General features: G+C 36.7%; 1 protein-coding gene across 1 annotated transcript in view; it reads right to left on the reverse strand.

Moving 5' to 3' along the window:
• Positions 1 to 23,083, reverse strand: part of LOC129272365 (tRNA (34-2'-O)-methyltransferase regulator WDR6-like) — a 41,206-nt gene that overhangs the window by 12,785 nt on the left and 5,338 nt on the right. Inside the window, exons 7-18 of the mRNA XM_064107390.1 lie at positions 22,264 to 22,326; positions 20,903 to 20,950; positions 19,721 to 19,787; positions 18,470 to 18,620; positions 17,780 to 17,937; positions 17,012 to 17,121; positions 14,988 to 15,161; positions 13,683 to 13,850; positions 11,897 to 11,974; positions 8,424 to 8,612; positions 7,059 to 7,119; positions 4,347 to 4,412 (exon numbers count right to left, since the gene is read on the reverse strand). Of these exons, the coding sequence (XP_063963460.1) occupies positions 4,347 to 4,412; positions 7,059 to 7,119; positions 8,424 to 8,612; positions 11,897 to 11,974; positions 13,683 to 13,850; positions 14,988 to 15,161; positions 17,012 to 17,121; positions 17,780 to 17,937; positions 18,470 to 18,620; positions 19,721 to 19,787; positions 20,903 to 20,950; positions 22,264 to 22,326 (1,333 nt within the window). The remainder of the gene's footprint in view (positions 1 to 4,346; positions 4,413 to 7,058; positions 7,120 to 8,423; positions 8,613 to 11,896; positions 11,975 to 13,682; positions 13,851 to 14,987; positions 15,162 to 17,011; positions 17,122 to 17,779; positions 17,938 to 18,469; positions 18,621 to 19,720; positions 19,788 to 20,902; positions 20,951 to 22,263; positions 22,327 to 23,083) is intronic.

Consider the following 23,083-nt stretch of genomic DNA (forward strand, 5'->3'; position numbering starts at 1 on the left):
CCCAAGGAGGGCAACACCAGGATATTTTGACAGGGGTAGGGGGCCCAAATCTAACATAACATTGCTTTTTCCTCTATTTAATTGTAGGCTAATTTTAGAGTTACACTGCACAGACATCCATTTTTATTTCTCTTCATTCTTCTTGTTAACTTTTTTTTTCCTCCTCACTCTTTGAAACAATCACAGGGAGGGCGATCACCCCTATGCCCCCATCCGCCTCCCTGCTGATTGAAGCGATGTAATTGATCTCAAGCAAGTATTCAGCTACCCACTCACACATGTGCCTCTTCCTCTAGCCCATGGTGATGGGACACCACTGAAGACCAAGAAAGCAGTCTAGACAAGAACACTTGAGGGATATTCTGCTAGTGTATACATGTACCATCATCCATGAAACCATTCTGCAACGCAGCAGTTTATCTTATGGATCCATGGCCAAAGTTCTACCAAAGAGGGTTTGTCTTGCTCGTGGTAAGCAAATCCACCAAGTATTGATCATGAGAGAAACCCAGAGACCTTCCACCTCAAAAGTATTCTTCATTACTGGACCACATCACGCTCAGAGCCAGAGAGGGAAGGAATTGCAAAAAATACTTCTTTCAAGGAAGATTTTGTCAGATTTACCATAGAGGAATGTAAAAGGCCTCAGTACAGCACAGGAATCACCCAGAAAATGTTGTGTATGTCACATGGTGGAAGATTCTTGAATTGAAGTACAATAATGGCCAACTACAAGCATCCATGCCAAGTCAACTCTAAGGCCATCATGAAGAGGCTGATACTATCATTGCCTTCCATCAAATTGGGTATCAAATGGTAACATCTTGTTTCAGTCCGCAGACACAGAAGTCTTCATCATATTGCTAAATACAATGCTATTATTCTACCCCATCTTTCTTATTGTACTTTGATTTGGGGACATTGTGCTAAAACTCTCCTTAATACAGTGTATGTACACGTATTACAAAAAAAAGAGCAATGCGTGCAATTACAAACTCTCATCCAAGAACACCCTCTGAACCTCTTTCTAGAAAACTGAATATACTTAATATATTTCAAATACACAAATTGCAAGTTGCATGATCATTTATGTAAATGTATAATAAAAACTTGTTACCCCACATTTTAAATGATATGTTCAAAATAACAAAGGATGTCCATCCACATCACACTAGATATGCCAATGATTTGTACATTCCTCTGCTAAAATATCAAACTTCAAGACAGCCAGTAAAATATTCTGGAGTAATTACTTGGAATGCAATACCAGTTGATGTCATAATGTCCCCATCTACTGCCTCATACGAAAGTAGAAAAAACATCTCATGAAGGAATCTTAAGTACAGTAACTTTTTATGTATACAATTTGCCCATTAAAATTACACATACATGTACCTTCAGATCAGGAAACAAGAGGAGATAAATTGATGTATCATAAATTGAAGAAGAATATCTTGTTTCGGTCCAGTGACACAGATATCTTCATCATACTGCTAGGATACTGTGGCAGATCGGTAGGAGTAAACATTATCATGGACTTCAGATCAGGAAACAAGAGGAGATAAATTGATGTATCATAAAATGAAGAACAATATCTTGGTTAGGTCCAGTGACACAGATGTCTTTGTCATACTGCTAGGATACTGTGACAGATCGGAAGGAGTAAGCATTATCATGGACTTAAGCTCAGGGAATGAGAGGAGATAAATTGATACATCACAAATTGAAGAACAATATCTTGTTTCAGTCCAATGACACAGATGTCTTCGTCATATCGCCAGGATACTGTGGCAGATCGGAAGGAGTAAACATTATCATGGACTTCATATCAGGGAATAAGAGAAGATACATTGATGTATCATAAATTTAAGAAGATTTTATTTCGGTCCAGTGACACAGATATCTTCATCATACTGCTAGGATACTGTGACAGATCGGAAGGAGTAAACATTATCATGGACTTCATATCAGGAACGAGAGAAGATACACTGATGCATCATAAAATGAAGAACAATATCTTGGTTAGGTCCAGTGACACAGATGTCTTTGTCATATTATTGGCAGGATACTATTACAGATCGGAAGGAGTAAGCATTATCATGGACTTCAGATCAGGAAACAAGAGGAGATAAATTGATGTATCATAAAATGAAGAACAATATCTTGGTTAGGTCCAGTGACACAGATGTCTTTGTCATACTGCTAGGATACTGTGACAGATCGGAAGGAGTAAGCATTATCATGGACTTCATATCAGGGAATAAAAGAAGATACACTGAAGTATCATGATTTGAAGAAGAATTTCTGATTTCGGTCCAGTGACACAGATGTCTTCGTCATATTGGCAGGATACTGTGACAGATCCGAAGGAGTAAGCATTATCATGGACTTCAGATCAGGAAACAAGAGGAGATAAATTGATGTATCATAAAATGAAGAACAATATCTTGGTTAGGTCCAATGACACATATGTCTTTGTAATATTGCTAGGATACTGTGACAGATCGGAAGGAGTAAGCATTATCATGGACTTAAGCTCAGGGAATGAGAGGAGATAAATTGATACATCATAAATTGAAAAACAATATCTTGTTTCAGTCCAATGACACAGATGTCTTCGTCATATCACCAGGATACTGTGGCAGATCGGAAGGAGTAAACATTATCATGGACTTCATATCAGGGAATAAAAGAAGATACACTGAAGTATCATGATTTGAAGAAGAATTTCTTATTTCGGTCCAGCGACACAGATGTCTTCATCAAATTGCTAGAATTCTGTGGCAGGGCAGAGGGAATAAGCATTAGCATGGACTTCAGATCAGAGAACAAGATGTAGTATTGATGTATCGTAAATTGAATAATAATTAGGATTTGTATAGCGCACAAATCCACCTTGCTAGGTGCTCATTTACCTCACCTGGGTCAAGTGCAGCACAGTGTGGATAAATTTCTTGCTGAAGGTAAACACGCAATGGCTAGGATTCGAACCCACAACCCTCTGTTTGAAAGGCGAGAGTCAGAACCACTAGACCACGACGCATATTAAAGAACAATATCCTGGTGAGGTCCAGTGACAAAGATGTCTTCGTCATATTGCTAGGATACCGTGGCAGATCGGAAGGAGTAAAAATCATCATGGACTATGGATCGGATACTAACATGACATACATTGACGATAAAAAAGCAGCCCTTCTTGAAAAGAAACAACGTGGCACTGCAGGTTGCTAAGAATTAACGACGTTCAGCACAAAGTATGAATGCGATGATTGTGTATTATGCATTGTAGGCATGCCAAAAACGCTACACTGCTGTACGGGTCGCTAGTGCATTCTTTTACGGCCGGTCAGTTGCTAGGGCTCGAGATTAAAAATGCCCGAATGTTCGCCCCGGCCTATTTGTGTCACTCACGTCCACAACTCCCCACTCCCTCTCCTGTCTCATTACACCAGGGGCCCGTTACACAAAGCATTGCTATGATTACAGAACATTTTTCTATGATTGATTACATTGACTACAATGTACAATCAGTCGTAAAAATCAAGCGTAGGATTAATCGCTATCCTTTGTGTTACGGGACCCAGGTGACATTAACAGCCAATCAGAGACATGTACTCTGCGGAGCACCTTGCATATGGACCCCTGATAGAATAAATACTCCCCGCTTTGTAAAAAAATTAATTCTTCTCCTGAAGACGACAAGAGCATAATCATCAAAACATTGATTTCAAGTGCTCGTATTCGGGACCAAACATATGCCCCCAAAGAGTGTATATGGTGTACCGTGAATCCTCCATATTGAAAATATTTCTAGATAACAGGAAACCAGGGGAGTGTTTCATCAACATTTTTGTCCGACAAGTTGTCAGATCTGACATCTTTCTCTGATGTTGATTGGCTGAGAGGTACTGTTACTATGGTAACTGTCGGATAAAATGGGACTTGTCGGATAAAACGTCCGACAAGTCCTTTCATGAAACGCCCCCCAGCTCTCTCATGGCTCTTATTTTGCTACCTTTGTGAACCTACAATTATCACTGGCGTGGAAAAGAATTGGCGTAGGAGATACATGAATGCGACGGGCGATTTCGCCCTCATGACAACCTAAATCACCCCTAAAATTCCTCCAAATTGCGTGTTTAGGGGCGGCCATCCTTTTTAGAGTCCAACTACATTTATGGCAGAAGAATAGCATTTGCTTTTACCGCATAATTGCTCGTTACCCTTAAAAAGTAGCCCCCTTAATATGAAAGAAATAGCCCCCCAGATTCTGCAATCGCCCCGATGTGGACAAATAAGATGGCCCCTAAAAATTAAACATTTATTTCTGACCCTGAAAAGGATACATGAGAATGACACGATGTTGACCTTTGTATCTTCACTTCCTGTGACGCAAACATGATGTTCTTGACCTATTGGAACGAAAGCAGAGAAACAGAGGGAAAAAAAAAGTTTATTAAAAAAGGGAGCAAACTGCCAAACACTTAGCGGCCTCTCATTAAATGTGTGTTATAAATACATGTAGCTAGTACTAAACCTGGACTTTTTTCCAAAGCTGTGTACACAAAACGTAAAAATTACCATCTGATTATTGTGATTTTTTGAATGGTCAGCCTTCCCCCCTCCATCTTTCAGCTCAGCCCCTCCACTTTCAATACCCTTCCATGGCCCCTGCTATAAAATATACCTGGGCAATTCCATAAAAATATGTACGTCCGACCTCATGTATGCGAGACCTTCATGAAATTTTCTGTCTCTTATTTCTGGCTCGTTTGACAGTCTGTACTGCTCTCAAATGATCATGAATTGGTCAGTTTATGAAGTGAAGTAAAACTTCAGAAAAATGGGGATCGGATGTACAAAGAGGTTGATCCTTTGACGGAATTACCCACCTTTCGAGATGAATATTACTACTACAGAGAATATATCTGCCTATAATAATAATTTGTGTAGAGAAACTAATATCTTTTTTTCTGCAAGGAACACGCTTGTTTTGCTACTTGTTAATATAACAACTGCGGTACAAATTCATTGAGTAATGAATACGCATGTTAGCATTAAAGTTGGTCTATTTTACAAGACTACACTGGTTTAGAATGTTGCATCATGGGTAAGAAAACTGGCCAGATTTTAGCAGTTGAAAATTGAGGTGTTGCTTTCAAGGCTGCTGGTTCATACCTGCTTTAAAGGACAAGTCCACCCAACAAAAAAATTTATTTGAATAAAAAGAGAAAAATCCAACACACAACGCTGAAAATTTCATAAAAATTGGATGTAAAATAAGAAAGTTATGACATTTTAAAGTTTTGCTTAATTTCATAAAACAGTTATATGCACATCCTGATCAGTATGCAAATGAGGAGACTGATGATGTCATCCACTATTTCTTTTGTATTTTATTGTATGAAATATTCTCATTTTATCCTGATTGTGAAACAACGATTAATTCCTCCCTGAACATGTGGAATAAGCATTGTTCAATACTATATGGTTCAGTCAAGTCGGGCCTTATTGTCAAATCTGTAAAAAAATGAAATATTATATTATTCAAACAATAAAAAATAAAAGAAATAGTGAGTGAGGGACATCGACTGTCTCATTTGCATGTCACCAAGTCATGCATATCAATGTTTTGTGAAAAATCAAACAAAACTTTAAAATGTCATAACTTTCTTATTTTACATCCAATTTTGATAAAATTTTCAGTTTTATGCTAGTTTGATTTTTCTCTATTTATTCTAATCAACATTTTTCTGGGGTGGACTTGACCTTTAAGGACGTTTTTCAATTATGTTTATGCGCATCTGCGAATATTTTGTGCCATGCGTGTTGACGTCACAATAAGTGAACGGGTGAGTAATAAGTTACAGGTATCAGCCAATTTTTCCAGTCATCAGCACTCTAAACAGCAAATCTTAATGTGTCATTTTACAAAGCTTTCAGCTGAAAATATTATATGGACCAACTTTTTTAAAGCCTCTATGACGAATATGACCTAGAGATTGATTAAATGGGATGGTGGTGTAGAATTTTCCCTTATGAAGATACAAGCCTTTTGAGACGTTTTTGTTTTTAAAAACACATTTGCTCCAAGTGCTGATATTTTTAAAACAAGCTCATGAACCCTCAATATTTAATGTTCACGCCTCTTAATTATAACTTTATCTACAACCATGCAAAGTTTGGTGAAAATGACAAGGGTTTTGAATAAAATGCAGCATTTACTGTATTTCATAAATTTGTTATACAGATTTCAAATATTTTAGATATGTTTTTGTCGCCTTTTACACCTTATTTTTTAAACTGAAGGTGTTATTACTCATTTAAGAGCAAACGAATAGCAATATGAGTAGATTCTCCATCTTAAGTGTATAATTCTGAACTATAATATAAAATTTGGTGAAATTTAGATGGATTTTGACCGAGTAATAGAGGTTTAAACTCAACGTTGTGATCTTGTAGGGTTTAAAAACGCAAAATCATTTTTATTGCATATTTCTTGAGACCTTGCAAATGGGTGAACTTCAATGCACGATAGCAAAAATTCAAGCACATGAACCCATGTTCATTTTTGCATATTTGGAACAATTACATGTAGGTGCTAAAGTAACTCTGTGCAAAATTTTGTGAAAATGACATGGATTCCATTTTAACTGTGGAACGTCCTTAAAAGGTGAAGATGAAAACAAGCACAAGCTTTCTCTGAATTTCCAATAATTTGATTCTCTGTTATTCCTTAATAAGATGTGAATTTTTTTCAAGATTAATTAAGGTAAAGAATAAATACACTTTACACCCTTTTAAAATCTGCACAAATACGAATCGTGTGATTTTTGTGAAAATGAAATGGATTTCATTTTAACTGTGGAACGTCCTTAAAAGGTGAAGATAGAATAAACATATCGTGAAAGGCACAAGCTTTCTCTGAATTTCCAATAATTTGATTCTCTGTTATTCCTTAGTAAGATGTTAATTTTTTTTTCAAGATTAATTAAAGTGAAGAAAGAATACACTTTACACCCTTTTAAAATCTGCACAAATATGAATCATGTGATTACCTGCAATCCACACTGTTCTTAAAAACTTGACACATGTGATTTCCCTGCCATGAAGGTCATCCTGTAAAACAGATCGAGCAAACATAGTTAGAGCAGCGTATTTCTTGCAGGAATCCTGCAAGCAGCTTTTTACTTATAATACTCTCATTTCATCACGGACAAAATAATGGGCAATGCAGGAAAACTACAATGAAATGACGCATAGCGCCAGAGCTGCCAACCTGAATAAGAGCATTTTAGTATTTTTTTAAAGCTGAAAATAAGTATTTTGGTGAAGAAATCAGTATTTTCGATGAAATATCATAGGGCAATACATAAAAATGACCTTGAGAAATCAGTATTTTGCATGAAACCATCAGTATTCTTCTCATTTTTTAGTACTAAATACGGAAAATCTGTACTACTTGGCAGCTCAGTAGCGCCCTCATAGCGGAATTCTTGCCAAAAGATGCAGCATAGACTTTGGACAAGTTGCCTAAATGAAATGATAAATTGCCATTTGGTTTACAACCGCTTTGTCTTATTTCAAAGAAAATAAACATGGAGTTATTCATCTCACCATATGGTACGAAGATCAAAATTGACAACAATTTGAATGTTGTTGTCATGTTTGGTATTTGGCAAAACAAATCAAATGATAGCAAATTAGTTGAAAGTGGGCAATGAAGCTTTCCAAATTGTAAATCAATGTCACCTACAAGTTGTGTGTGTCATCTGGGCCCATTACAGAAAACTTGTCATAAAAAATTTTCAATAACAGTTAAAAGCTACTAAAATCCTTCAGAAATTAAGCATTTGTTATCATGACAAGTCTTTATGAAACAGGAACCTGGTTTATGCAGTAGTTCCTTTTAATATTAGAGTTGAATAGCACAGATTGCTATACCAGGCAAGCTAACATGATTTCTTTTTTTTAAATTAACAGCTCATTGAATACCCATCCAACTGAAAAAAAGAAAGGTCATTGGCAAAAAGTTGTTTGAGAGCTAATTACTACGAAAGTTTAGTTGGTACCAATGACTGCAACACTTTAAGAGTTAATCCTAAACCCACCAAGGGGGGGGGGGGCGGTTGAATCAACCCCCCTTAACTTTATCTGCAACCATTCCGCTATGCAAAATTTTTTTGACCGCGTCACTCGCTAAATTTTACTTTAAAGGCTTGCATATCTTTGGAGACCACATTAATGATGCCTGGGTGTGCGGTTGAAAAATTATGTAACATAACGTCAGTGCATACAATTGTTATCCTGCCAATTTTCATGGCGTTCGCGCGATCGGTGGCCGAGATCTCAAGGGGGACTTGCTTCTCCCCCCCCGTCATATAACACCCACAAAAGCTTGGCGCCTGGTTAGGGTTAAATACCTTTAGGATGGTCTGTTGCTGCCAGGCTAGAGATGGCACACTCTGTACAAGAAGCTGTTTCATCTTGATGCATGCAAAGGTCATTGAACCATCGTCTAAAGGAGAGAGATCCCATGACCTATGACCTCCGCCACATGGTACAGTGAGTAGTGCTTCGTTGTTCAAGGTACTCCACACTACAAAGTTGACCTGAATAATAAAAAGGAAGTATAGATAAGGGACATTTCCATGACATTATCAACAGTAGAACTTAAAAACATACATGTCCACAAAAAAATCAAACCATTAATCTATATTCATTTCTACTTCAACTTTGATGAAAGGTTGCCTAATTTGGACTAAATCATAAAAAGTGACATTCCTTTGATATCTCTATTAGTTCCAGCCTTCCAGGTATATACCCAAATGTTCAAGAGAAAGAAATTCAGCAAGAATTGATCCACACTAGTGCTGCAAGTCAGTCGGCATGTTCGGGTTCTGTTCGGTTCGGCAGGGTTCGGCAATTTTTTTCCGAACTTTGGTTCGGTTCGGGGTTCGGCAATAAATGCGCAAGTAAATTATCAACATATAAAACTAAGAATTGCCAACCCTCGAACTAATTATCATAGGAAATCTCTGTCGTATATTTATTATAAATTTTCTTTCTAAAAAGAATGGTTATAAAAATAGCTGCATAACTTTCTTTTATTCATTCAATCTTGAAACCAAAAATAAGAGTCATTTCTACTTTCATTTTTAAATTGAATAAAAAAAACAAAGAAAATAATATTGATAACGAGAGAATGAGGACAGAAACAGAATTACAAAGAACAGAATATTTTTTGTTCATTGATTATTCCATGTAGATATGATCATGATCGATTACAATGCCATTGCAAACGCAGCTTCTCCGATTGGAAAGTGTTGATCGGGAATGTCGGAACAGTAGACAAACAACCTCCACTCAACTGTTATTATACTGGTAAAGTTCAAATTCCAAAGAATATGAAATCTTTTAGAAAGTCCCTATTTTCTGAAAAGTGGTTAAATCTGGTCAATCAATTACTTTAAAAAGATAAAATATCAGTCCATTCTTGGTCCCGAAAGATCAACACTCAAGTGACTTCAAACATATTTCCAACACGAAAATGAGTACATGGGACTGTACTGTGTATTTTAGTGTTATGAAATCACTCGGCGTTGATCGTCAGAACCAAGACGGAACTGAAAATTTATCATTTCATTTTCAGTAAATGACCAGATTAAACCACTTTTTAGAAAAAATTGACAATGGAAAAACATTTCAAATTCGGAATATGAATTTTACCAGCATAATAGCAACTGAGAGCAGGTTGTTTGGACTTCCTGTTTCAACTTTCCTTATCAACCATTTCCGGTACACGATCAGGGAACATGCGTTGACTTGCTTTGAATTTTTATCTTTTCTGTTTTTTTCTAACCTCATTCCTTCATCTCTTATTTATTTATCTTTAATATTGATATGTATATTTCAGAAGGTGAAATATACATACTTTACCATTACTTTGTCAGTCACAAGGAATGAATTTATGTCATTTTTTTCTATTATTAAATACAAAACAATTACATGTACGCCCGATCACAATCATGATCGATTACAGTTATACGTAATTCAACTACACTTTTTAACCGAGTTTAGCTTAAAATGTCCCCACATTTTATGAGAAAAAAAATAAATTCATGGTAATAAAAAAATTGAGACTGATAAAATTTCAATCAAAGACGAGACCGAAGCTGTCATACTTTGTCATTTACGAGGAATGAATTTATGTCTTGTCCTTTTTCTTAATTAAATAGAAACAATTAGGTCCGATTACGATCACGATCGATTACGGCAATACGTAATTCAACCACACTTTTATACCGAGTTTAGCTTCAAATGTCCCCTCATTTAATGAAGAAAAAATATATTCATGTTAATAAAATATTCTTAAGTTGATAACAATTCAATCAAAGACAAGATGTGAGCTTAAATGGTGGATTAAAAAAATATTTTGTGTGAAATTCTCATTGTGCACAATCACTAACCAATATTTTTTTTTTCATTTTATATTTAAATATATGCAGTCCCCGCATTTATTTATATTGCGTGGTGAATAAATGTGCCAAATTTTTCTTTTTACCGAACCACCGAACCAGGCCTTTGTGTTTGGTTCGGTTCGGTCCGGTTCGGAAGTGCCAAGTTCGGCGAACTTCCGTTCGGTTCGGCAGTTCGGCTACAGCACTAATCCACACGGTGCCGCACTCAACCCAGGTGAGGTGGTAGCTCAAGCTTAATGCGGGGTAATAGAAGTTGCATTTTGTATCTTCTAGCAAACAGTGCTACATAAATCCTGCTATTATTATCATTAATGTTGATGATATGATTCTTGGTGGTCTTACATGAAGCCGTTTGTAATTTACAAACGGCTTTACACTTGCTTGACCAGGGGAGGATCTAGGATATATTTACATTTACGGCATATTTACATTAAAAATTTGGATTATGGCTCTCAAAAAGGGGTGGGGAGGCACGGGCATGATGTGTTCCCCCCCCCCCCCCAGATCCGCTACTGCACTTGACAAATGACCTGGCTTTGGGTGCCAAATGAAATGTTGATGAATTATTTGGATTCCCTCTGGCTAAAGTTGAGATCTGATCATATGTAGACTAACTTTTGATGTGCCAGTTGAATTTTCAGCTCTGGCATTTTTTTTAGAGCTATCTGGTGCTATTTAGCAACAGCAGCTTGTATTTTTTAAGAGTTCAAATTCCTGTTTTTATCGAGCATTTGAATGAAAAGTTTATGAACTTGTCAAAATTTGATTAGCAATCACTCTGACTATATTCAATATGTGATAAATTTGGGGTAGATTCTAACTCATTAAGCACAAGAACACGTAGGAGTTCCAAGAAGCCAATAGTAAGTTATGAGTGACTTAACGAAAGACCGATCACCCCCTCTTTTGGGAGCTGAATAAGCATCAATGAAAATCTGGTGTGTATCGTTAACCACAAGGAATGGTCACCACTCGTTCATAAAGTCTCTTGTAAATTTATGAAACACACACCCGGGATCCAATGACACAAAGCTTAGCAATTGATTCCACAACTGATTGCATCGACCATAATGTACAATCAATCATGAAAATGGGCCCTGTCTTACAAAGAGTTACGATTGATCCAATCAATCTCAAGTATACGGAAATCTATCAATGTCATAATTTTTTCTTCAGGAAATTGCACAATGTCCTTGGTAAACAAAGAAAAGTACACTGAATTTTCAAGAAAACTATGAATGTATGAATTTACATCATATCTAGATGTTATGTTGAACATGCATTTTAGATGTTGACGTTGCTGGCTTTCAATAGTCGAGGTTGATCGAATCAATCGTAACTCTTCACAAAACATGGCCAAGTTCATGGTACGATCAGTGGTGAAGCTTTGTGGTACGGCTCCTCGGACTACTTACTGAATGAAAACCAAGAACAAGCAGATCACCATCTTCTGTGAAGACTAGCTTTTCCAACCACTCAAACCCTTTGTATACCTTTACGAGAATAAATCAGACAAAATCTATTGAGCTAAATGATTTAAAGGTAAAAGAAAGTAGCTGCAGAGAACAATTATTTCATGTGAAAGTCTTTAAAATCAAGATTAAATGCCACCATGTTATCATAGATCTAGTTCTGGTACATTGAAATAAACTTATCTTTGTGAAATCATGAATTCTTAGCTGAAAACTGATAATTATCTTATCTCATGTGTTTCAAGTGAAGACTAGAGCGTCTCTTATTTTCACCGAATGTGAAATCTTGCACCATTGCACGAATAAGAATATTCGCTATTTGTGTTGTACAATGCTCTGAATTTAGTGAAAATATGAAACAAGTGGAATGCCTCTGGCCGTCTCACCTGCATCACGCGATTCAATATAGCAGCAGTGCTGATTTTGAAAACTACTATAACTCGCACAAGATGTTCAGTGATACTTGGTTACTCTTATTTCCACGTTTTATGAACTAGACCAATACACTTATAGAGATATGATGGCAATTCAACAAATACCCCCAACGTGGCCAAAGTTCTTTGACCTTACATGACCTTTGACCTTGATCATGTGACCTGAAACTCGCACAGGATGTTCAGTGATACTTGATTACTATTATGTCCAAGTTTTATGAACTAGACCAACACACTTTCAAATTTATGGCTGTAATTCAACAAATACCCCAATTTGGCCAAAGTTCATTGACCCTAAATGACCTTTGACCTTGATCATGTGACCTGAAACTTGCACAGGATGTTCAGTAATACTTGATTACTATTATGTCCAAGTTTCATGAATCAGATCCATAAACTTTCAAAGTTATAATGGTAATTCAACAGATACCCCCAATTCGGCCAAAGTTCATTGACCCTAAATGACCTTTGACCTTGGTCATGTGACGTGAAACTCATGCAGGATGTTCAGTGATACTTGATTAACCTTATGTATAAGTTTCATGAACTAGGTCCATATATTTTCTAAGTTATGATGACATTTCAAAAACTTAACCTTAGGTTAAGATTTTGATGTTGATTCCCCCAACATGGTCTAAGTTCATTGACCCTAAATGACCTTTGACCTTGGTCATATGACATGAAACTCAGGCAGGATGTTCAGTAATACTTGATTAACCTTATGGCCAAGTTTCATGAACTAGGTCCATATACTTTCTAAGTTATGCTGTCATTTCAAAAACTTAACCTCAGGTTAAGATTTGGTGTTGACGCCGTCGCCGTCGCCGCCGCCACCGCCGTCGCCGCCGCCGTCGGAAAAGCGGCGCCTATAGTCTCACTCTGCTATGCAGGTGAGACAAAAACAAGAGTTTTTCCCTGCAGTAATCTATGAAAAGGGAGCAAAAATACAATGTATTGAAAGCGAAAAGCTAAATCCCACAAGCGCACATGACCTTGGGCAGCATTGCACATTTAGCCAACAGGCTTATACGCGTATTGCACCTTCATTTCTACTGAGCGCAATGAATTAAATCGTATTGTGACATCATCTCCTAAAGCTGTGCAACAGTACATTTTGGATGGTACGTCTTGTGTGCAACGGTACAACATTCAGCCTCCCATTTGCTCATGTACAACAAACTAAGTAGGCGTTGTACAATACAAAATGTTATTCCTACATGTACAAATATAAAACCAATGATGATAGTTTGTTCACATGTGAAAGGAAAAAAAAAATGCATTTGAACTCTTCAAACCTTGTGAGTGTTTTCCAATCTGATCTCGCCTTGCTCGGTAATGCAATACTGACGATACGTTCCATCCCTTCCTGTGCTCCAAATTAATCCGTCGTACTGACAGACGAAAGAGGTTCCAGCCTTGCCATGTATTCCTGGTACAGAACTAATTGGACCAGGCCTATCATTCTAGGGTAAGAATCACATCAAGAAAATCTAATCAAATCAAAATGAATTAAAACCGAATGCGATCAAAATCACAACTTAAGTAGTATATACAGGGTGTATAAATAATTAAAAAATATATATATATGTTATATATATGTATGTGTTTGTGTCAAAAGATAAGAGTAGAAAATGTGTCATTACTGATAATTTTTTTAGCAAAATAAGCATTGGCATTGGTGTTGGGTCTTTTTTTCAATACATGGTCCCACATGTGCTTATCTGTGTTAACAATCTTCAGTGTGCTCATTTTTTAGCTCAGATTTCATGAATTCCCAAGTTAGGCCTATGTTAACGTACAAATCTAGATCTACAATGATATGGCAACAACTGACCTTTATTTTTTAAAGACGTTTTATTATGAAATCATTACTCGATATTACTACCAGAGGTTATCTATAAAGTCACATGACATCAACTAACAATCACCAATTCATTTATCTCCATTGATCTTCAATCGGTTGGTCTATCAATTGGTCCAACTGTCATTTGGTCTACACTACACTCGGTCTAATACCCACTTTGCCCAGTTGGTCTACTATCACATTCATCTACTATTAGACGAAATGGATAGAGCCAAATTGGAAATTAGACAAATGGTTAATGGGCTAAACGGCAATTGGGTCACATTGTTAGAAAACAAACTGGTTGTAGACGAACAAGGATTAGACCATGTGGGACGAGACCAAATGAAGAGTAGATAAAGCAGGTGTAGACCAATCAGCAATTTACTGATCAGGGGACCGTTGCAGAAAGAGTTGAGTTTAAACACAAGTCAAAAAATCAATCGCAAGTCCAAAATGCGCGCTGTTGATTGGCTGAAATCAAGTTGCGCATGATTTTTAGAGTTGCGTTTGATTGCAACTCTTTCTGCAATGGGACCCTTGTGGGTGTTTCATGACGCTGTTCATAACTTACGAGTGTCTTTAAGAACGCCTTCACGAATGATCGGTGATTCTTTCTTGTGTTAAATGATACACACCAAATTTTCATGGGTGTTCATGTAGTTCTGAGCAATGGTTACAAGTCGTTCATAAAGTCATTTGTAAAGTCGTTCGCAAGTTACAAACAGCTTCATGAAACACCCATCAGTATACAAACCTGAATGTGGCTGCGTTGATAGAGATGGACCGATCCCCTTCTGTCCCCGCATACAAACTGATCTTCACCATAGAGTGTGACTGAGGTAGCCCAGCGCTGCTTACACGGAGGCAGGGTGAAGTCGGCATGGGCATGCAAGGCCAGTGAAGGGGTTTCTGTAACTTTCCACCATGTCTGCATAAGGAATACATGAACATTGAAAGTGACATAAGTTAAAGATGATGTCTGATGAGACTGCACACACAAGCAAGTATATGGGACCACACATATATTTGATATCAAGCCATTTTTTTTTTGGAGGGGGGGTTATATTTCCAATATGAGAACATTATGAGTTAATTCATTTTTTGTAGACCTTTTTACCACTTTTCCTTTTTCCTGATTTACATAAAAGCTGAAGACAAGCAAATGACCTTTCCAATTTTCTAACAAGCATTTTGTAAGAATTTCAGTGATTTTTAACTGACAACTGTTTATACAGCTACTGCAATCATTGAATCTGTTTTGCAGTGACAATCAATACCAAGATGCCAGTAAAACACTGCTGAATTTCAATCTTTAGGATAATAAGAATGGATGGATGGGTGAGTATGGATGGGTGGGTGGATGGATGAATGAAAGATGAATGAATGAATGAAATGATGTATACTTAAAATATACATCATTTATATGTATATCTCATCACTTGCAGAGTTTGTAGGATACAATACATAGGGGAAACCAAGACCACACTCAAGAAACGATTCTACGGGCACAGATCCACCGTCAACACAGCAAAGCTGGACACTCCAGTTGGCCGCCATTTTAACCTCCCCAACCACTCCATCACTGACATGATGCTACAGGGCATCGAATCTTTAGGTACCCGTCCTGACTCAGTCCATACTAGCAGAGAGAAGTTCTGGACGAGACGACTTCGCACCACCCAACCTCATGGCCTGAACATCCAAGAGGGGAACGACTGATTATTCTTTCCTATCCACTTTCAATTTATATATACATATATTTTTTCCCCTCAGCTCTTTTGAATAGTTAAATTATAGTTTCTTCCTCTACTTTCCTCCCATATCTCATACAAGCTCAGCTCCAATTTTTCCTTCCTTATTTGGGCAATATAATAATTATTATATATATATATTTTTTTTCTCCACTCACCTCTTTTAGATTTATCACATTTGCTTATTTACATGTATACTATGGTTTCTTCATAATACACCCCCTCTCTTCTATATTTGCTTTTACCTTTTTAGGCAATTTGCTTCCTCTTTTTCACATATACAGGGTTTTTTTTGTTTTTTATCCTACTATATAGTCTTAGGTTTTTTTCCCGTCACACCTAGCGGATTACAATATCAGTTACACCATATGTGTATTTATATATTTTTTAATATACATTTCTTTTTTTGGATATATTTATAAACATATCACTTATAGATACATATTTACACTTACCTTCTTCTCTTAGTTTGTTTATGCTTTATCATATATGTCTTTTGCACATTAACAGTTGTTCCCCATTCTTTTCCTTTTTTCCCCACTCTTATGCACCAGTTTATTATGCCTTTCTTTGTAACCTGTTTGACCCACCTCTCACTAATTCTCTTGTTATTCATCTCTTCCTCATACCCTCTATCACTGTTTTGTTCCAGATCCTGTTTGATGTTGCCTGCCTCATTATCTTAATCCCTCTTGGCTTGAGGTCTTTTACTGGCCTTACTTACACTAACTTCCCTTTGTGTCTGCCTACTCCTTTTCTTTCATCCCCTTCACTAACCTGATTGGTCTTCTCTACTCACTAATGCCCCTTTTGTCTCCTTGTTTCTAGTGTTGCTGTAGCTTGTTTGTGGTCTATATAATGGTTGTTCCACTTTATATGTTTGTCATTTTGCCTCCGACGAAGATTCTGCTAGGATCGAAAGCTTAGGCCCCTTTTTGACTTTCTAATTTACTCCATTGGCTCTCTTTTATTAGATAAGCAGTTTTCAGCAGCTTCTTTTTGCCATTAAAATAAAATACATACTTACAAGCATTCCGTTCAGTCCAGAAGAGAAAAGGTCTTCATTGCTTGCCCAAGTAACATTTACAACATTACCATCATGTGCTTTTACTTCTGTTTCACTGATCACACATCCATCTAATTTGAAAAGAAAAAAAATAAGACACAATATAATTATCCTGACATTGCAGGCAATTTATGAAAGAAATGTTTGTTCATCAATCATGTTTTGGCAATAAGACAGTGTGAAATGTCCAAATAAACGATTTAAAAAAACCAGGGGTAACTACAGAAAATGGTATAAAAACAGAAAAACACACTAAAGATTTAAAATGAACGTCATAGTACCAAGCACTAGTGTTGGTGAAAGAGTCAAGACTTCAGTTTAGATGTAAGGATAATGGATTTCTCAAATTTAATGTGACTGAGAAAGTGATTTTACTGTAAGCTTCTCGTGTTTGGGGAATATTTGGACGATTCTGGCGTGAAGATCTCAAGCTACGAGCTGATATACGCAGCATGACAAGATCTTGTACACATTTCAGCGCCAATCCATTTGTAGTGTTCCATACAAAAAGAATAAAATACATTCTAAATGTTTATGGATGCTAACCAAAATACATTCATTGTTTCATATAAAAAGAACAAAATGTAATGTAAATGATTATGGATTCCAAACAATGTAAATATACATCCATTTATAGTCTTCCAAACGAAAACAACATAAATAGTTCAGTACAAAGCTTATGGACTCTAACCAAGTTTTTTTAAATTGAAGTGTGGATATTTAACACACCTTCACCTAATGAGATGAGCTTAAGGTAGCCATTGATGTTGCCGATAGCAACCATTGGTGATGACGTTGGAGAAGCCATGACGCTGTAGGACCGGTAATTCCCATCATGCATCACAAGATGGTACGTTGATGAAATATTGGACCAACCAAACAAATACCTGAGGGGAAGGGAGATGGAAAAAGATTAATTTTTTTTTCTAAAATCGGCAACAAAGAAGCAACATACTTCCCAAACAATTATTTCAATCTTTACCACAACTTTTTTTACATTTAAGCTTGAATCAGAAATGAAGAGCTGCAAAGCTTTGGAAGATCAGATAATAGTATTATAAAGTATCTAAAAGAATTACTATTTTCTCATCAAATTTCGTAATTTCTGTCGAAACTATTTTTTCACTATTCATAGACGGTTCTCATAAAGTGTGTATGTACTACTATTTTGCTCTACAAGTTACGAATGTACTAGATCCTAGATCATTTCAGTGCTTGCATGTACTTGTTTACGTACAATATTACAAGCATCCGTATGAAACTAGCTCTCCCTCCAACTGTTTTACTTTTCCTCTTTTCAGCCCCAATTTTGTATCTTTTTGGATGCCCTCTTGTATTTTTGTATGCCTGTCATATTTCACAACACATACTCATTTTCGTAACGGTCGGCAACTCTGGAAATGACCATCTGGGACTCACCCTCCCTGCGTCATAACCAGGAGCTGACCATTAGATGCAATGGTCAGTGTCCTGGGTACTACATCGGCATCTATTCCTGTGACCTCTTCTTGACCCTTTAGAAGTGCTTTGAACTCTCTCTGGACATCCCAGATTGATGGAGCTGTGTCAGCTAAATGGGAAGAAGCATTTATAACACAATTAACTTATCGTTTTCCATTGCATATTGTACAACGCCTACTTAGCTTGTTGTACGCGAGCAAATGGGAGGCTGAATGTCAAACATTCGTACCGTTGCACAAAAGACGTACCATCCAAAATGTACCGTCCAAAATGTACCGTTGCACGGCTTTAGGAGGTGACGTCACAATACGATTCAATTCATTGCGCTCAGTAAAAATGCAGGTGCAATACGCGTATAGCCTGCTGGCTAAATGCGCAATGCTGCCCGAGGTGTTCGCTTGTGGGATTTTGCTTTTCGCTTTCCATATTTTTGCTCCCTTTTCATAGATTACTGCAGGAAAAACTCTTTGTTTTTTCATAAATTCGCTAAACTCCGAGGCGTTGTACAACACAAATAGCGAATATTCTTATTCGTGCAATGGTGCGAGATTTCGCATTCGGTGAAAGAAAGAAACACTCTATTCAACTCGGCTAACGCCTCGTTGAATAGAGCATCTTTCTTTCACCTCATGCGAAATCTCGCACCATCGCACTCATGCCTATTCGCTATTTGTATACCAACACATACATCATTGTATCCATAAATAAGATTGGGTGGGGCTGATTCGGCCTGCTCCATATTCATTTGTCATGAATCTGTTACAAGAAAATCTTGCATTGCATCATTTCATGCCACTTTTCTTTAAAGTCTTATGCAACTTTTGAGACCAAGTTTGCACACATTATGCATGACTTTCCATTATGCAGATAATGCCAAGAGTTGAGTGATTTCAGGGGTCCGTTTCATAAAGAGATACAACTGTTGTAACTTTGCCATTATGGCAACTACCATGGTAACAGGGCTCAGCAGCCAATCAAAATCAAGGTTACCATCATGATGGTAGTTGCCATAACGGCAAAGTTACAACAGATGTATCTCTTTATGAAACGGACCCCTGAAATCACCCTTTATGAAACGGGCCCAAGGTTTTCGTCACGATCGCGCTATCAATGGCCAGGATCTTAGGGGTGGCTGAATCAGCAAATCGTACAAGACTGTCCCTACTACACTTTCAATCCATAAAAATTCAAAGAAAATTAGTCACAAACCTGATGTACGAGTTTCCTTGTTTTGAAGAGACCATCGTCTTATACTGCTGTCTCCTCCTCCTGTTACCTGCATTCAGGTGAAGAAAAAACAAAACAGAAAAAAACATCGTGTTCAGATTTGGAGGCATCTTCAGCAAGAAATTGATCCACATTGTGTTGCACTCGACCCAGGTGAGGTAAATGGAACCTCCCGTGTCTTTATTATTTGAAACGCAGAGTGCATGGCAGTTTGGCAGTTGCCCTGCCAAAGCCAGGGTAAATATGCTGCATTAATGTAGGTGCTTAGATTTCTGCGGAGTATAAACGTAAGTGCTATTCCCAAGTATTATTTTAACCATTATTATAATGGTGCACAGGGTACAGGAGCATTATGTGTTAAAAGACAATAGGGATAAGATTCTTTATAATATAATATTGGAAGAACAGGACATAATTGTGCTACCACATTTCAAAAGGCTCTCAAAAAATCAGATTCTTAATGAAAGGACAAGTCCACCCCAACAAAAGGTTGATTTGAAGAAAAAGAGAAAGATCCAATAAGCATAACACTGAAAGTTTCATCAAAATCGGATGTAAAATAAGAAAGTTATGACATTTTAAAGTTTTGCTTAATTTCACAAAACAGTTATATGCACATCCTGGTCGGTATGCAAATGAGGAGACTGATGATGTCATCCACTCACTATCTCTTTTGTATTTTATTATATGAAATATCCTAATTTTCTCCGCATTGTCATGTGAAACAAAGATTAAATCCAACCTGAACATGTGGAGTTAGCTTTTTTTTAATACTATACGGTTCAGTCATATTGATCCTTATTGTCAAATCTGTAAAAAATGGAATATTTTATAATTCAAACAATAAAAAAACAAAGAAATAGTGAGTGAGGGACATCATCGACTGTCTCATTTGCATGTTACTGAGTTGTGCATATAACTGTTTTTTTATGAAATATATGCGAAACTTTAAAATGTCATAACTTTCTTATTTTGCATCCGATTTTTGATGAAATTTTCAGCTTTATGCTAGTTTGATTTTTCTCTATTTATTCCAATAAACATTTTTCTTGGGTGGACTTGACCTTTAAGAAAATTTTAGTGTTTCAATGAAACAAATAAGTAACGTCATATAGCAGTAGCTATTAATGATGTCACTCATTTCTTCTATTTAAGTGAACTTACAACAAATGATCCATCTCTCTGAACAGCTAAACTCCAGATGCTCTTGCCCTATTTGAAAACAGGAAATCAGTCATATCACATTACAAATTTATGATTGCAACCAAATTTTACTTCAATCAAATAATTCAAGAGGAAGAATGGTACTTTATTGAAGAAAAAAATATTACAAATATTAAATAGATAACTAAAAATAATATCTTAATAAAACATCATCTCAGATCATGTCTTCATTAACAAATAAATCAATTAACTTTCAGAGTTGAACACATAAATGGTTTCACTATATGAATCAATCAATAAAACAATGAAAGAAAGATGAATGAATGAATAAAATGATGTATAATTAGTGAAAATAAAAGACATATTTACAAGCATTCCGTTTCAATAACCGAATGAAATTCCGGGGGGGGGGGGCCCACTTACATTGACGAGTGGATACCAAAAAAACACGTAAAAAGGATGTCTTTTTCAAGATAGGGTACGCTACGTACATAAAGTAATAAGGGTGTCAAAAACACTAAAATAATGAAAAAAGGGTATCTATTTTGCGAGGAAAGATACGTGTTTAGGGTCAAACTTGCGAGGTTATAAAAAAGACTAAAATGTTTTATAAAGGATGTACTTTTTGCTCCAACTGTAAACACTAAGTGTTTAGAGTACTATTTGCGCGAGGTAGTGGAGGTGGGGCCGTACTTAACCGAATGATGTAGGTAAAGGCAAAACCAACGACCGACGTCCGGGACATAACAAAATATCGCTGTACTTGTTTAGGGGTTCAATTTAGGGAATACTTACCAAGAGTATCGTTTTGTTTCCAATACGTGTTAAGGGTAGGGTTTCACATGCCAATACTTGTTAACGGGTACATTTTCAGAATATGGAAAATACTTGTTTAGGGTGCTTTTCGAGACCCTATGGTCGCGCACGGTATCCACTCGTCAATGGAAGTGGCCCCCCCTTCCCCCCCCCCCCCCCCAGATGAAATTACAAGATTCTCATACTGTGTTTTATTCCAGATTGGGCCATAACAAAAAATTATTGTATAGTGCTGTTAGTTTACTCGGCCAAAATCTGTCATATTGTGTCGCTAAGCTGATTAGATAAAAGTATCGACAGAACCAAGGCTTTTATCTTGGCATGGTTAACAGAATTTGGATTTTCATTTTTTAATATTTAATTACAATAAATCTGGCAGTTTGTGTTAGAAAAGTTCACTGCTGCATGCACTACTCCGTTGACTTTGCATGATTATAATTTCAAAATGGCCTTATCAGTTAGAAAACTGCCCATGCAAGCCCAACCAACCAAAATGCTGCCGAGCCCAAATTATAATGACCAAAGCCACTCGTTGTTACACCTACCTTGTGACTCTTGAGTTTTTGCACTATTTCTCCATTCATGTTCCAAATGCAGCATGTAGCATCCTATTCGTGGTACAGAAAGTGACAATTAAAAAAAAAACAATCGGGAAGTGTTATTCACATAATGCAAGTAAAGAATTGTGCAAAACTTTCATGTATTTTATTTATATTACCAGGCCAAAAAAAATTATTTTTGGGGGCTACTTTTCACAACTTACTGTTTAAATCCAAATGCATTATTGGATAAGCTTTAACATTACAATGAATGGGCATTTCCACCACTGCTCATTTATTTCATTTTCAGGGCTCTTCTTTGCATTTTGGGGGCTAAATCACCCCCAGCCCTTTGTAATTTTCCCCTGTATATTACAAATGCAGCTTATTTTATATATCCTTACATAATAATCAACACCCTCTATTAATTCAAGAGAGATAGTTCTTCAAACAAAATCTTAGAATGCATAAACATAATTCAAAGTAACAAATCTGCCCCCATTATGAAAAATTTGTATGTTTCAAAATACATTGACCGCCAATGCGTATCAACCACTTTTTTTCCAAGATAGCACATGCTGCAAATGAGGGTTGAAAAATGTATAACATATTTAACTAAATGGTGAATTCCATAAGGGAAGAATGAGAATTAATGAGTAGAACAGGCAGTGACGAGGAAAACTGCATCGCATTCAAATAATGTTTGTAATCATTTTGAAAGAGAGACACTGTGATGCATGTATATGGTGGTAAGAGCGCTGTGTAGTCGACCATTCTCTCAAGATTTACACGAAGGAGTGTCCTCACACTAAGAGCACAACAGTTC

Source organism: Lytechinus pictus, chromosome 12 (genome assembly GCF_037042905.1).
Source record: "Lytechinus pictus isolate F3 Inbred chromosome 12, Lp3.0, whole genome shotgun sequence".
In the NCBI taxonomy this organism is placed as follows: domain Eukaryota; kingdom Metazoa; phylum Echinodermata; class Echinoidea; order Temnopleuroida; family Toxopneustidae; genus Lytechinus; species Lytechinus pictus.